This window comes from Schistosoma haematobium, chromosome 1, assembly GCF_000699445.3.
Source record: "Schistosoma haematobium chromosome 1, whole genome shotgun sequence".
In the NCBI taxonomy this organism is placed as follows: domain Eukaryota; kingdom Metazoa; phylum Platyhelminthes; class Trematoda; order Strigeidida; family Schistosomatidae; genus Schistosoma; species Schistosoma haematobium.
In genome coordinates this window covers 24,121,940-24,135,103 of record NC_067196.1, presented here as the reverse complement: position 1 = coordinate 24,135,103, position 13,164 = coordinate 24,121,940, and the positions used below count along the sequence as shown (strand labels likewise).

The following is a 13,164-nucleotide window of genomic DNA, read 5'->3' as shown; positions in this document are numbered from 1 at the left end:
TATCATTGTTGTGTAAGTAGCTTAATAAACTGGGGAAGTAATAACAAAGCATAAAATAACCATTGCTTTATCTTTCTTAAGGAGACGAAATAAGAATAGTCATTGAAGGTTTGTCAACTCGAAAGGAAAGGATTTGTTCTGATACATCCTGCTCCGAATCATTTTATGTTTACTAGTTAGATTAAGATCCTAGTTCTTGCGAGCCTCAGACGACGTTCATTTTGATTATTTGTAAGAATCCCTATTCTGGTCGTTGGTTATCATGTTCATGGAAAGTACCAAATGGGATAGGCTTTAGTTCCTCACTCACAGATCTATCGATCACCCCTTCCACTATTAAATGAAAAGCGAGCTTTGTTGCCTTAGCTGAATAATATTGCTTGTAGCTCGTAATTAATATGTCCGGACTGGCCCAAAGAGAGATATCTAGGTAGAAGCCCGTCCGGACTTGTACTTCTCTCTTACCATTTAGACTTACGACAGTATATGATCTGTACGGCCTTGGCTAACATAACAATTATACTTAATTATAAGTATGGAGATTAAACTCACTGTGAAAAATAGTAACTGTGTATGAAGACTTAGAGGGCTAGTAAATTCGCCAACCCATTCGGAAATCTCGAAAATATTTAGAAAATATGCGTGCATCTGTCTAGATTTTCTCTGATCACAATATATTGACAAATGTTTACTGTAAATTACTTTTACTTTTTTTGTATCTTACCAAAACACGGCACAAATCCATGAAGTCACTGACAAGTGGACTGAGCCATGTTGGCGGTTGTAGACTACCTGGTTGAGACGATAGCAACCGATGGTCAGAGACCTTGGACGACATGACTCAAAATTGTTTGCAATGGCGACGGTGCATCCACTCTTTGTGTTCTTCTGAATTCTTCATCTTTTTTTCTCTTTCCAAATTTATTTCAATGGATTATGCTCCTTGAATGACATCTTCAAACCCTAATTTTTCCGATTACTGCTTATATTTTTACTACCTCTATTACTACGGGATTTGAATCGACAATTGTATCTCTGTACTAATGTAGTATGGCAAATCGAAATGATGTACTTACGTCGTTGATGACTGACTGAAATATAACTGAGTTTTACCAGCCATCTTCATAGAAGTATTTATTTATTTATTTGAATACATAAATATTGGTACAAAGCGTCACCGAATACATATGCGCCACATTTTGTCATTCGATTTGAGTGAGAGCTGGGATACGGGTGTCCAAACTGAAGCAGGTGGTTTTCTTAGGGGACCACACCCTGAGCCTTTGACTTAGAGGTCTAGTCCACACGGCGATGGGGCAACGTAAGGAGATTCAGTCCTATGGTAGCCGGTAACTAACAGTTGGTTTATACACCATTGGTTCCTTCAGAATCTTGGAGCCCATGTGCACAATTGGCTTGGAATCAGGGTTTTCCGACTCCGTATCCACCAACCCGGTTAAAGCCGGGACACTCGATTTTCATCCTCTCAATTTTGTAAACAACACTCCGGCCGCGATAAGGCATGGAGTAGGACTTCCCTGGCAGTGGCTCTACGCACGTAGCCATATGAGAGCATTTCGATAGGCAGAGCGAACTCCCCACTCTCGGCCGTACTAGGGTATTTGGGGGGCATAGAAGTGTTTCAGACTCTTGCTCCGGGTTCTTAAGATTAATTTGAAGTGACATTTAGTCAATATATTTAGTATGTTATTGCATATAATTATTAGATAATATGTTTACCGGTGTTTTATTGTTTGGAGATGTACGTTATTTTACTTATCCTACGTGAAACTATTTGATCATCAAGTCATTTTGTTTTCTGGCAACTGGATAAGATATACAAAGAAATATTAAGAAATCATTTTCATAACTAATAAGCGCATATTAGCATTTGGTTAAATGTTTGAGATTATGAGGACGATAATATTCAGATTGTTCAGTTGATTGGACTTTAATTCGACCTCTTAACAACATTTTGGCTATCCATAAACCGACATATTAGCTAAACTATAGTTTAAGTTGAATGCCGGAAAGGTGCTTGCTGTTATGCACAATAACATTGTTACCGTATGTGTGTTACTTCTTTTTTTTACTCAAAAAATATCACAAGCTAGCTCACTTCTTAACTCGTTTCATAACGATTTGAAATTGAGTATCAGTTAGTTGATCTTGTTCGTTTGTCTCACGGTAGAGCTTGTCTATCAATTCCAATGCAGTTGTGCGCTCTAAATTTAACAAAATATGGGTGAAATTATATAATTGAGTCAGAAATTAATAAAAATAGGATTTATGTGTTCAATGCGTGGAAAATTAAATAAGGGCAAACAGTTTTAATAACCAAAAATTTTCTTCAACTCACAAGGAAACCTAATGCGTTCCACTAAATAAATCAATATTATAGTGTTTCGGACACATTTAACTTTCACTACATAAAGAATTCTGTATGACAAATGCTTACTATGGCCGTTAAAAACTTGGAATTGAATAAAACCTTTTTAATATTAAACGTATATTTCAAACTATAGATATCAAGTTACTTAAATACTGTTGACAAAACTCCTTTGGTAATTTAATTGTTGTTTTAATTCTATATGATAAAAGAACCATCATCTGATACATAGTAATAAAATACACGTGTATTGAAAATCAAGTCCTATCAACTAATTTACTTGAACATGCATAGATGTCTGTATAGATTGTTGTATTTCGCAATTTACATATCGGACTGGCTTTGATTAGAAAACCAGGAATCAGTGGATAGCTGTTTTGTTCTGATATGCGGCTCAGAAGTGCACATCCATGACATTCGGTTTTGGACCCAGGACCTTCAAAACTCGTGGCGAGCCCTTAAACTTTAAACAACTGAGCCAACATCCAATGGTTTACATGACTAATTTCAGCCAATTCACGGTGTTTTGCAGCGGTGCTGCATTGCCGTTACTCGCGACGTGGTTGGTTCCATTGGTTACTGCTTCTCACTAAACTCCGGGACTTACCTTTCGAAACTAGTCACTAATGAACACGTGATAAGTGATTGCTGAATTTGTATACATACGGACACAACGAATTATAGATCAACTCCGCATTAGCTTCCTGTTTTTCATAATCTCAGAAGCAGACAGTCAGGGCTGATATTACTTGCATCTAACTAATGGGACATAAAGGACAATGTCAGTAACCTGAGAATTTAACTCAGCTGTTACTATGTCATAATGTATTTCATACTTAGTCTTCGCTTGTCCACGCCGCTCACTGGCATGTTTATTTAAGCATTTTCTATTTTTGTACTGAACTAATAGATACTCAGAAATGTCCCGTCAGGATCCGAACGCTATGGGGAGCGAAGGCAACTTAAATATAGACTGATGGAAAATCGAACCAGAGATTGTAAAATGTGCTAGGCAAGCTATAGGTAACAGTGGACAACTTTTAAAAATTACCAAAAAAAACATATTAGGTATTCGGGAGATAGGGGAGCTTTCTCTGCCAAAGGTGTGACAGTGATCCACTTTCAACCCTGGATGGTGGAACGATAGACAGAACATCCTGGAAACCAAGTTAAATGCTCTCCAGCTACCATAGAGTGTCCTACTTTTACCAAGAAACCTAAATAGGATATCGACATAACCTCCCCGACTGATGAAGTAGAAAAAGTCATATCTGATTTTGATCGGATGAAATCAGTAAGCTCTAATGGATTAACTTCTAAACAATTTAGGGAAGGCATTTCAGATTGTCTGAGATATCACCTACAGCCTCACAACTGAACTTAATCCCATCTAACTTGTCTTGATCGTTGATAACTTCAGTCTGTAAGAATGAAAAAATTCTCTTGTAGTAACTCCAGAGGAATCAGTTTAAGTAACATATTGTCTGAAACACCGGCCTCAGTAATCATTCAACCCTTAACTAGGGCTCGTGAAGAGCAAATTTGTGGAAAACAAGCTAGTTACAGAACTGGACAAATCCGTGGATCAAATATTTACCTTTTGGCGGTTTCTGTAAAACAGATACACTTGTAGTAAGCCCATTCAACTACTGCATTATTTATCTGCTCACTGTAATTTAGACAGTTAATCCACTATGTAATTTTCTGTGTGAGTGTGATTGAGCACCTTGTCTGCACATCAATTTTTAATCTATTCTCCCATTGGTTGTAATACACAAACAATCAATAATTTATCCATAGTTGATTAATACTCATAAATATATATGGATTTTTAACACGCACTCTTGGTTTCCCTATGTGCTTGCTTCATGAACGTTTTCGGATTTTACCAATCTTTAACAATAAACTATCTCGATGACAGGTGTTCAGGCTTTCTGATAATCTCGAGTAAATCTATAATTCTATTAGGAGACTTAGCCTTCATTAAATACTCAGTTAACGGGATACTATTTATTGGAGTCAGATATAGGGGAAATCAGCCTCTACATACTCTTCAACGTCCTACTATAGTTGTATTCCTTGACCTCAAGGTCGTGTTGCAATCACACTGGGGCATTGACTCCTTGTTTCTCTTCAGATCCTAAGTTTTGAAATAACTCAAATGTTTTTTTATTATTTCACTAATCTGTTTTTTCTCGAACCGTATCTTCGATGTCTAATGTTTTCTATTACCATTAATACTATTTCCACCTGAGATTTGCTGTGACTGACTGATGTAGCAACCTGATATGATGTATACATGTCCCAGGTTCCACGATGCACATGAATGAATTTGTATCACAACTCTACATTGCTGGTAAATTTATAGTCTCATATTTGAAAAATTAGCTGAATATGAGAATATAAACATTTACTGTTCAATATAAAAATAATTTATAAATAATTCTGGCGAAACGCGCATCCTGGATTCCACTGCTAGCCACTATCCATCATTGCTTACAAAGAGCTTGTGAATTAAGGCAATATCGAGGCATGCGCACAGTATGCACATATGCCAATAACAGACTGATCAATTGCAGTCTTAAACCTCAATGGGAACATACAAGCCAAACAATACCAAGTGAATAATTCTTTAGGCTTGTAAACAAGCTCATGAACAACTGAGATATGATTACTAAATGCATGCTTCAAGGTAATTTGTTAATTAAGACTGTTGCATGTAGTGATGTTTTTTAACCGTCTACTTTGTTTTATAGAATAGATAGATTGTGACTAGCAGCGTAATCCAGGACTCAAATTTCATCTTACTTGAGATCAGTTAGCTGGATGTACTTGCGCTGGTGTTTGAAGGGAAGAGTGATGTGTTGGAGTCCATATGTGGTCATCAATACTGTAGTGCATGTGCATCCATCTGACAAGTTCAAAAGAAGGCTAAACGAACATCCGGGATTTGACTCCCAGTCATGACTTACCTATTCTGTAAAAATTTTTAGGTGACGACATTGAGGTAAGCCGCACAGATTGCATATATGACAATGAAAACTGACCAAAATTCAGTCGAGAATACCAACATCAGAACAGTCCAAACATTTACAAGTTGAAACATTTTACATTGGTTAAAATATAAATCGTGATGACCCTGTTGTATATGTATTGGTATATTGCAAAGAATAACACTGAGCACTGACAAATATTTGTACGGATACATTTTCAGCTGAAATGATCTGTTTGCGTGGATTGCAAGTTCCTTATAAATAAATTACTTTTCATATTTGCTTTATGCATCTATATACAAATTCTGTTTAACATTAAATACAAATAATGTACCATGATTGTTACCACAGCTTTTATTCTTTTGCTGCTTTGTATGTTCACAGATCAATCATTTTGATATAGATACGTAGATTATAGAAATCTTTATTTTTCTAGTTTGTAGAATTACTTTAAACTATCAACCTTACTATTAACAAAACGTCCAAAGTTCTCTAAACGCAATAAATTTCGAGTCTTATTTTCAAATTTGAAATCGTAATTTTCCATTTCTTATAATTTAGGGGATGGCTTGTAACTAGAATTGCCAGTGAAATTGTAGTCACTTCATTGGACTATACTGAAAATTATTAGTCAAGCCTCACATTTACTACTCTCATACATTTCCTGCAACATAATTATCCACTTACCTAATGGTGAAGCATCTGTTAACCATCTACGAACATATCGTTCAGCCTTTGGTGACATAATAGTGGATATTGGATCTTTTGATGCGAAATCATTACTGGATGTAGAAGTTGTGTTTTTCTGAGTTAGGTTCTCCTTCGAATCAGACTTCTGTGAATTGAAAACATTTATTGCAATGTTACAGAAACTAGCTGATAAGAAATACACTCTAGTTTAATCATCAAATGTAAGTTGGTGAAATATATATCTGCAAAATGTTAACTACAAAGAACTCGGATCACATGATAATCGAAATGGTGTTGAGTAACCGATTAAGTTACAACAGCGGTTTGGATTTAAAAAGTGCTCATCTTTCTAGATTTCTTCATATATGTTACATTCCTTTAAACATTTTACTTTGCTCATCGTTTGGAGACCACTCTTTAGCTGCAGAGACTAATATAAAAATATAGGTTATTGACTTATGAATCTGGAAGAAATAAGTCTATCAATAATGATTCACACCACTGAATGATTAAATACAAAATAATCTCATGGGAAGTGTTGTTGGACTTATCTAATTCTTACTAATTTCTGAAATTTATTTACTGTTGTTTGTTAGATGGTGGTTGGAGGTAGTCGACAGGATACCCTGGACCCAGGTTTCGTGCTACTTGGCACTCATCAGAAAGGTGTACCTGTAATCTTGAGGGAACTGGTGCTCCCTGGCGGATTCGATCTCGTGTCACCCAGCTTCATAGTCAGAGGTGTTACCACTGAGATACCCGAGCCGCGACAACTCCTGTATAACTGAGATGTAATCACAACTGATTGATCACTGGGTGGCGATCAATGTCATGTGTGTCTAGTCTAATCTCACAATAGTGCACGCAGTGTCGAGTCACCTAGGCTGGTGGCCACATTGCAACATGGTCGATAGCATTCGATCTGCACTAATAAGGTCTAGACACTCATGACATTGATCGCCACCCAGTGATCAATCAATTGTGACTATTGTTTGTTGTTGTCACATTATTTTATTTTAAAAATAAGCACTGATATTGTATGGAATAATCATTTTCACCAACCAATATGCAAATGCTAAACGACAAAACAACTGATAAGTAAAGTGTTGAATTTATTACGTAAAAATATGTTAGAGGGAGACTCAGACTGTAGCTATCAAGTCTTTAAAAAAAAGAGTATTTGATTTCGGGAGAAGTATAATGTTCTATTTCTAGCCAAATTAGTTTGAAATACAAACCATGTATTAACAATATTCATTACCTTCTTAGATCAATCATTTAATATAATTGGTCTAATAGAAAACAAACACATTTATGATCATTACACAAAATAGTTTTTTTTTGAGTTTTTAAAATGTATATTTATATTTTGTATAGTAGTGGTGATTATTTTGAGATGATACAGAATATTTGCAGTTTTGCAATGTATATTATTTAGGTATTGTATTGACTAAATCATCTGGCTTAAAGAATGTAATACCTTCAAAAACATTTTCATTTTAATTAAACAATTTGATAAACTGATTATCTAACCTTTTTTATAGTATGTTCTTCTAGTGTCATCGAAGAATCATCCAATGTTTCCATACATTTCACTAGATTTTTTTTCTTTTGTACCATTGAATCAGCTACAACAACTGTAGAATTAGCTTGTAAATTATCATCTGTTTTCACTGTATTTCTATCGCACTCTTTGTCATGTATATACATCATATGGAAATAGACCAGAGAATTACTTTCGTTTTATGAATATTACTTTTAAGTATTAAACTGAATCCTAGTTACATATTACATAATTAATGAAATGTCATAATAAAATATATTATAAGACATTAACTAATAATTAGGATAACCTTTTAAACTAATAATAATATTTATTTCCATGAATTGGAGACATGGAAACAAGAGTGCTAATTTTTTAAATCAAACATAATGTTTAATAATAGATAACCATTCATTGATGCCTATTTGCTCCAAATCAATACTGTTAGTTTATGTATTCAGCATGAGTACATGCATGTGTTTTGAATATCCTCCTCATCCATCTACTCACCAATTTAACAAAATGTGTATGTCCTATTACATAAAGGTATAGTTTGTTCTCAAACGATTATCTATTTCCAACTGTAATTGATCTAAAGTTTTGTTTAAATTCTATTGATACCATACGCCAGTGTAGCATTTCTCATCGTAATTGTTACTTATTTCATGAATAATATCTTAACTTCTTACAAATGGCATAGATAATGATAAATTTTAATTACTGTAAAACCCTATTTAAACTGGTTGTTGAAAATTTTTCTCCTAACTGTATTGCTTACTTTGCATGATAAGCGATCGTTGGGTTTTTTTCAACTATCTTAACCTTTCATTGTGAATCCAGTGAATTGCTTAACAGCAAAAGACCTAGTTATAAGTCATGATTTTATTTAGATTTCTTGTTATAGCATTGCTTTTTAGAGAAACCCTTTTTTAACCTTATTGCTCGTTTCTTATCTTTCAATCGGTATAATTATTAATTTTATTGTACTTCATTTTCTAAGCTCTCACGCAGCAACCTATTTAATTTTAACAATACTGAATGAATTTATCACTGTCCATTCATATGTACGTATGTTTGTTTGATCATTGATTTTAATATAGATGTTGTTAAATTTATTCGATGGCTCTGACTAAATCATTGAATGACGTTTAAAAATCTAGAAATCAAAACACGAAATTTATCGATGACCCTGTAGTAATAATAATGGCACAATAAGTAGTGCATTTACAAACCACAATTCGTGAGTTAGCTATGGCATTTACACGAGTCGATGATTAATCCAAGAGGAAATGCTTTTAAAAATAGTCGCGTGAGAAACAATCATAAAAATGTACAATAAACTAGGTAAAGACTCGTATCAATACAACAATGGTAGTCAGTGATTAGAAATGTGAACTAAAAACATAAAATACGGAAACTGTTAAATATAAACAAATTTCCAGTAAACACATAAGAAACAGAGATAACTGCTAGATGTTACAAGAGCATGAACTCATAATAATAAACATATTAGATGTGATAGTTTAATGTATCTACTCAGAAATATCGCACAACGAGATGTGATACGTTATGTTCTCAAAAATGGTTGACAATCATCAGTTACTGAATATTAGTAAGTAATATATTTAATACACTAAAACAAATAGGATAATATGAAAATGAAAATATATCCATGTAGAAATCGCGCGTAATAATTTTGACTTACTCACACAATCATCACACTATGCATTTTTTTATCAATCTCCATAGTAATAAGAACCTGATTTGCTTACAAAATCAGAAAATGTCATGAAATATTTCAGTAAAATAATACAGATATCTATTATTATCGGCTTCGGTTAGATTAACGATAATAAACTGAATGTTTCTTAAAACTAGATGACTAAAAAATCAAACTATATTCCTTACCACAACTGTTAGTCAAATTTGTACAGTGTGCACTGGTTATAAGTGATATGATTCTAATTCATTGCTTGAATATAATATCCAAGTCAATTTGTGCGGAGCAAAATTATTGATAAATAATTCTGAGGACATTTTCACATAGCCTTCTTATACATATGCAAAGACATATAACCACACAACCTGATAATTTTTAGAAATTCATGAGTATCTATCTCACTGGATTTTAATGATGATGTTATTTTTGGAAAAAAAATACACACAGTTTTGTTAACTACCATACCATACAAAATCATTTTTGATATCCCAAACCGACCTAAGCTAGATATCCACTCAAAACCGGATAGCATTCGATGGCCGTTTTGTCCTAGTACAAGACTCAGCATAGAATGTTCAATACTCATCGGGGGTCGCTGGCAGCTGGACTGTAGTTCCTGGGTCCCATACCAGGGTGAAACAGTTATCCAGCGCTTTCTGGTTTTCAGTGGATATCTAACTTAGGTCTGTTCGTGGTATCAATAATATTCAGTAATTTCTACAGACCTCCTACACCGATTAAAATCGCTTTAATCTTGCACTAATAGATTATAGATATTTGCTTTTCGTCACCCAGTACTTTTTCGAATTCGGATTTATTATAAAAAGTTATTAGAAACAGTATTCAATAAATTGTTTAAAAACTTACCTTTATTCAATGATATCCTAGTTTGTCTTTCCAACAAAGAAGCGGGAACATTCCATTTCATAAAGACCTAACAAAAAATGTTGAATCTTCGACACAAATATATTCAAGAATGATATCTGAGATACGTTTATGGACACACTTTTAATCAATGACAATCAACCATTTTGACGGGAACTTGGGTCTAAAAATAATATTTTTTCTAAGATTTGAAATAAATGAATGTGGTACTGTTCAACAATTTATCACGGTAAAATGTGTACATTTCAAGTGTGACATAAATCTAATTTATGATATATGTAAGCCTATAGCTGGTTGTACTTTAACACTGCATCATTTAATATTACCCTTTTCATTCAAACTCTGATTTAGTTAGTCAATATTAGATTCTGTAACAAATATCAAAATGCAAAGTCTTCAGAAATGTTTTCTGAGCTATATATGAATAAGTTAAATTACAACTGTAAAACAGTACAGTTGATTCATTTATCTCACCAACTACTTCTTATCTCCTTCACAAGCATACTTAAATCTTCGGGCAGTTTATTATTTACATTATTGTAAATTAGTGTTGATAGTGATTTTTAATACACACTGAATTTGTCTTTCTGGGCAAACTTAGAAAATGTCACATGATAACCTGATAAATGAGCAAATGTTTTAAGGCGTTTTTTGAATATTACAAAAGTGATGTTTTGAGTCTATCCTACTATGCTATTGTTTTATAAGTATTTCTTGTCAAACAATTTTGTTTACGCAGTGACACAAGAATCGTAACCGCTGAAAACCTAGTATCGCTGAACAGTTGTTTCACGAAAGTCTGGGACTAGTAATACAAATCATAAGTCAACATAGAATTCCGTCTTGGACTTTCAGGTTTCACCTTGTATACGATACTATTCAGCTATTGAGCTTAAATCTTATGAGCGTCATTTCTAACCCCAATTAATTAGTAATATGGCGTCATCTATAGCTGAAAATACACCTGTCATTTTAAATTTGTTCTAGTGGGATATAGATTGGTTCAATGCACGTTCTACACAGGATTGTTGGAGCAGGCTGATTGGTTATTTCCTATGCAATCAGCGCTAGTGGTCACTAAGAGAAGACTCTAGAATCTTATGTAAAAGCTATATATATATATATACTAACGTTTCTCTTATTATGATTCCTATTTCCACCTAACTTTTTTATGTAAAATATAATTACATTCCTATTTAACCGTGTATGAGTAGCTAGGTCGTAATAAAAGAAGTTATAACATTATGTAAATACGAGATTTTTACTCACTTTATCATCATTTATTAATTTCAATTCCTTCACCTTAATATTAATAAAAAAAATATGAATTTATCTTTCAATTTATTGAGTGGAATATATTATTATTATTACATTATATCCGTATACTTGAGTGATCTGAAACTAAATTGATGATCAATTAAAGTATAGAATATTCCCTAAAATCGATTTATATCAAGGCAAATAAACTGTTGTTAGCTGTAGAGACCATGTACTCTAAGTAGTCTAACATTATTCAAGTGATTTCATAGGATAGACCTATAACATTTTTGTGTAAGTAATTCTGATTAGAACAAGTCTATAAATGGAGCCACCCTCTACTATGGATAAATAATTGATGGTTAGCATTACAATAAAACTGTTCATCAGGATTTTAACGGAAGAACATTTGTCGAGGAAAAGCATTCCTACTTTATTTTTATTAGATATATTACTTGTTTAAAGTTACTCCTATTTATAGCGCAACAGAACTTGTACATTATTTGAATAATTATGTATGAAATATATTACTAATAGTGTTCTATAATAATTACCTCTTAATGAATGAAATTTAAATTCAGTTACATATATCTTTAAATTTAATGGGAATATCAGCATATTTGGCCTTACAGTAGTTACTCTAATTCATAGAAATCCTGCTTATCTAAATTGGCTGAAGTTTAATGGACGTAATAAGGATATTTCCCATCGTTATATACTATAGTTATTCTGATGAAATTAATCATAATAAAGTATGTAATTTACCTTGACGATTTGAGAGAATAGTTGACTTAATTTATAAAAATGATTGAAACATTAATTTTAAGAATAATATTAAAACATGATATGATACTGTCATGATAGTTAATGATAAGTGATATCTTGTACAAGAACTACAATTTTACTAGGTGCATATAAACTAGTCATTGAATTCATCATATAAATATACACTTAAGAATAACATCTAATAGACGTATTCAATTGCTTAATAATGTGTAATTTTATACAAAATACGCTTTATATTAGAATTATGAAGTTGAACTGTATTGAAAACATCTTCGTCATTAATTAGACTAAGCTTTATTGTCTTATCTATCAAAAATGATCACTGAGTTGATCATATTGTGTAGTTTTCATTTGATTAATATCAGAAGGGGTTTTGTGGAGATTGTAGTAATTTCAACAGTTGAGATCATGAATCAATTGAAGCTGGACCACCATGGAAAACCTGGAAGCACTGGACGGCCGTTTCGTCCTATTGTAGGACTCCTCAGCAGTGCGCATCCACGATCCCGCAGCCCGCGAGATTCAAACCCAGGACCTACCAGTCTCGCGTCAGGCGCTTAACCAATTAGACCATTGAGCCGGCATCCAACGCTGTTAATGTCTAACTTCAACTGGGTTCGAATCCCGCGAAGTGGGGTCGTGGATGCGCACTGCTGAGGAGTCCCACAATAGGACGAAACGACCGTCCAGTGCTTCCAGGTTTTCCATGGTGGTCTAGCTTCAATCGATTCATGATCTCAACTGTTTTCATTTCAATTATATTAAAATCTGTAACTGTCAATATTATACAGTAGTTTATGTTTTACCTTATAAACATGATATAAAAAGAAAAACTATTCAGACATTCATACTACTTAATAAATGATTTTAAAAAATTATGAATAATGTCACCTCTTACCAT

General features: G+C 33.4%; 2 protein-coding genes across 2 annotated transcripts in view; one reads left to right on the top strand and one right to left on the bottom strand.

The window, feature by feature from the left end:
- The window catches only part of MOCS3 (Molybdenum cofactor synthesis protein 3), a 26,792-nt gene extending 22,264 nt beyond the window's left edge, over nucleotides 1-4,528 (top strand). Inside the window, exon 13 of the mRNA XM_051213732.1 lies at nucleotides 750-4,528. The gene's annotated coding sequence lies outside the window, so the exon portion shown is untranslated. The remainder of the gene's footprint in view (nucleotides 1-749) is intronic.
- The window catches only part of MS3_00010081 (uncharacterized protein), a gene marked incomplete at both ends in the record, with an annotated part of 13,807 nt that extends 643 nt beyond the window's left edge, over nucleotides 1-13,164 (bottom strand). Inside the window, 6 exons of the mRNA XM_051218414.1 lie at nucleotides 2,120-2,225; nucleotides 6,070-6,217; nucleotides 7,606-7,763; nucleotides 10,203-10,269; nucleotides 11,490-11,522; nucleotides 13,162-13,164. Coding sequence (XP_051073484.1) covers nucleotides 2,120-2,225; nucleotides 6,070-6,217; nucleotides 7,606-7,763; nucleotides 10,203-10,269; nucleotides 11,490-11,522; nucleotides 13,162-13,164 — 515 coding nt within the window. The remainder of the gene's footprint in view (nucleotides 1-2,119; nucleotides 2,226-6,069; nucleotides 6,218-7,605; nucleotides 7,764-10,202; nucleotides 10,270-11,489; nucleotides 11,523-13,161) is intronic.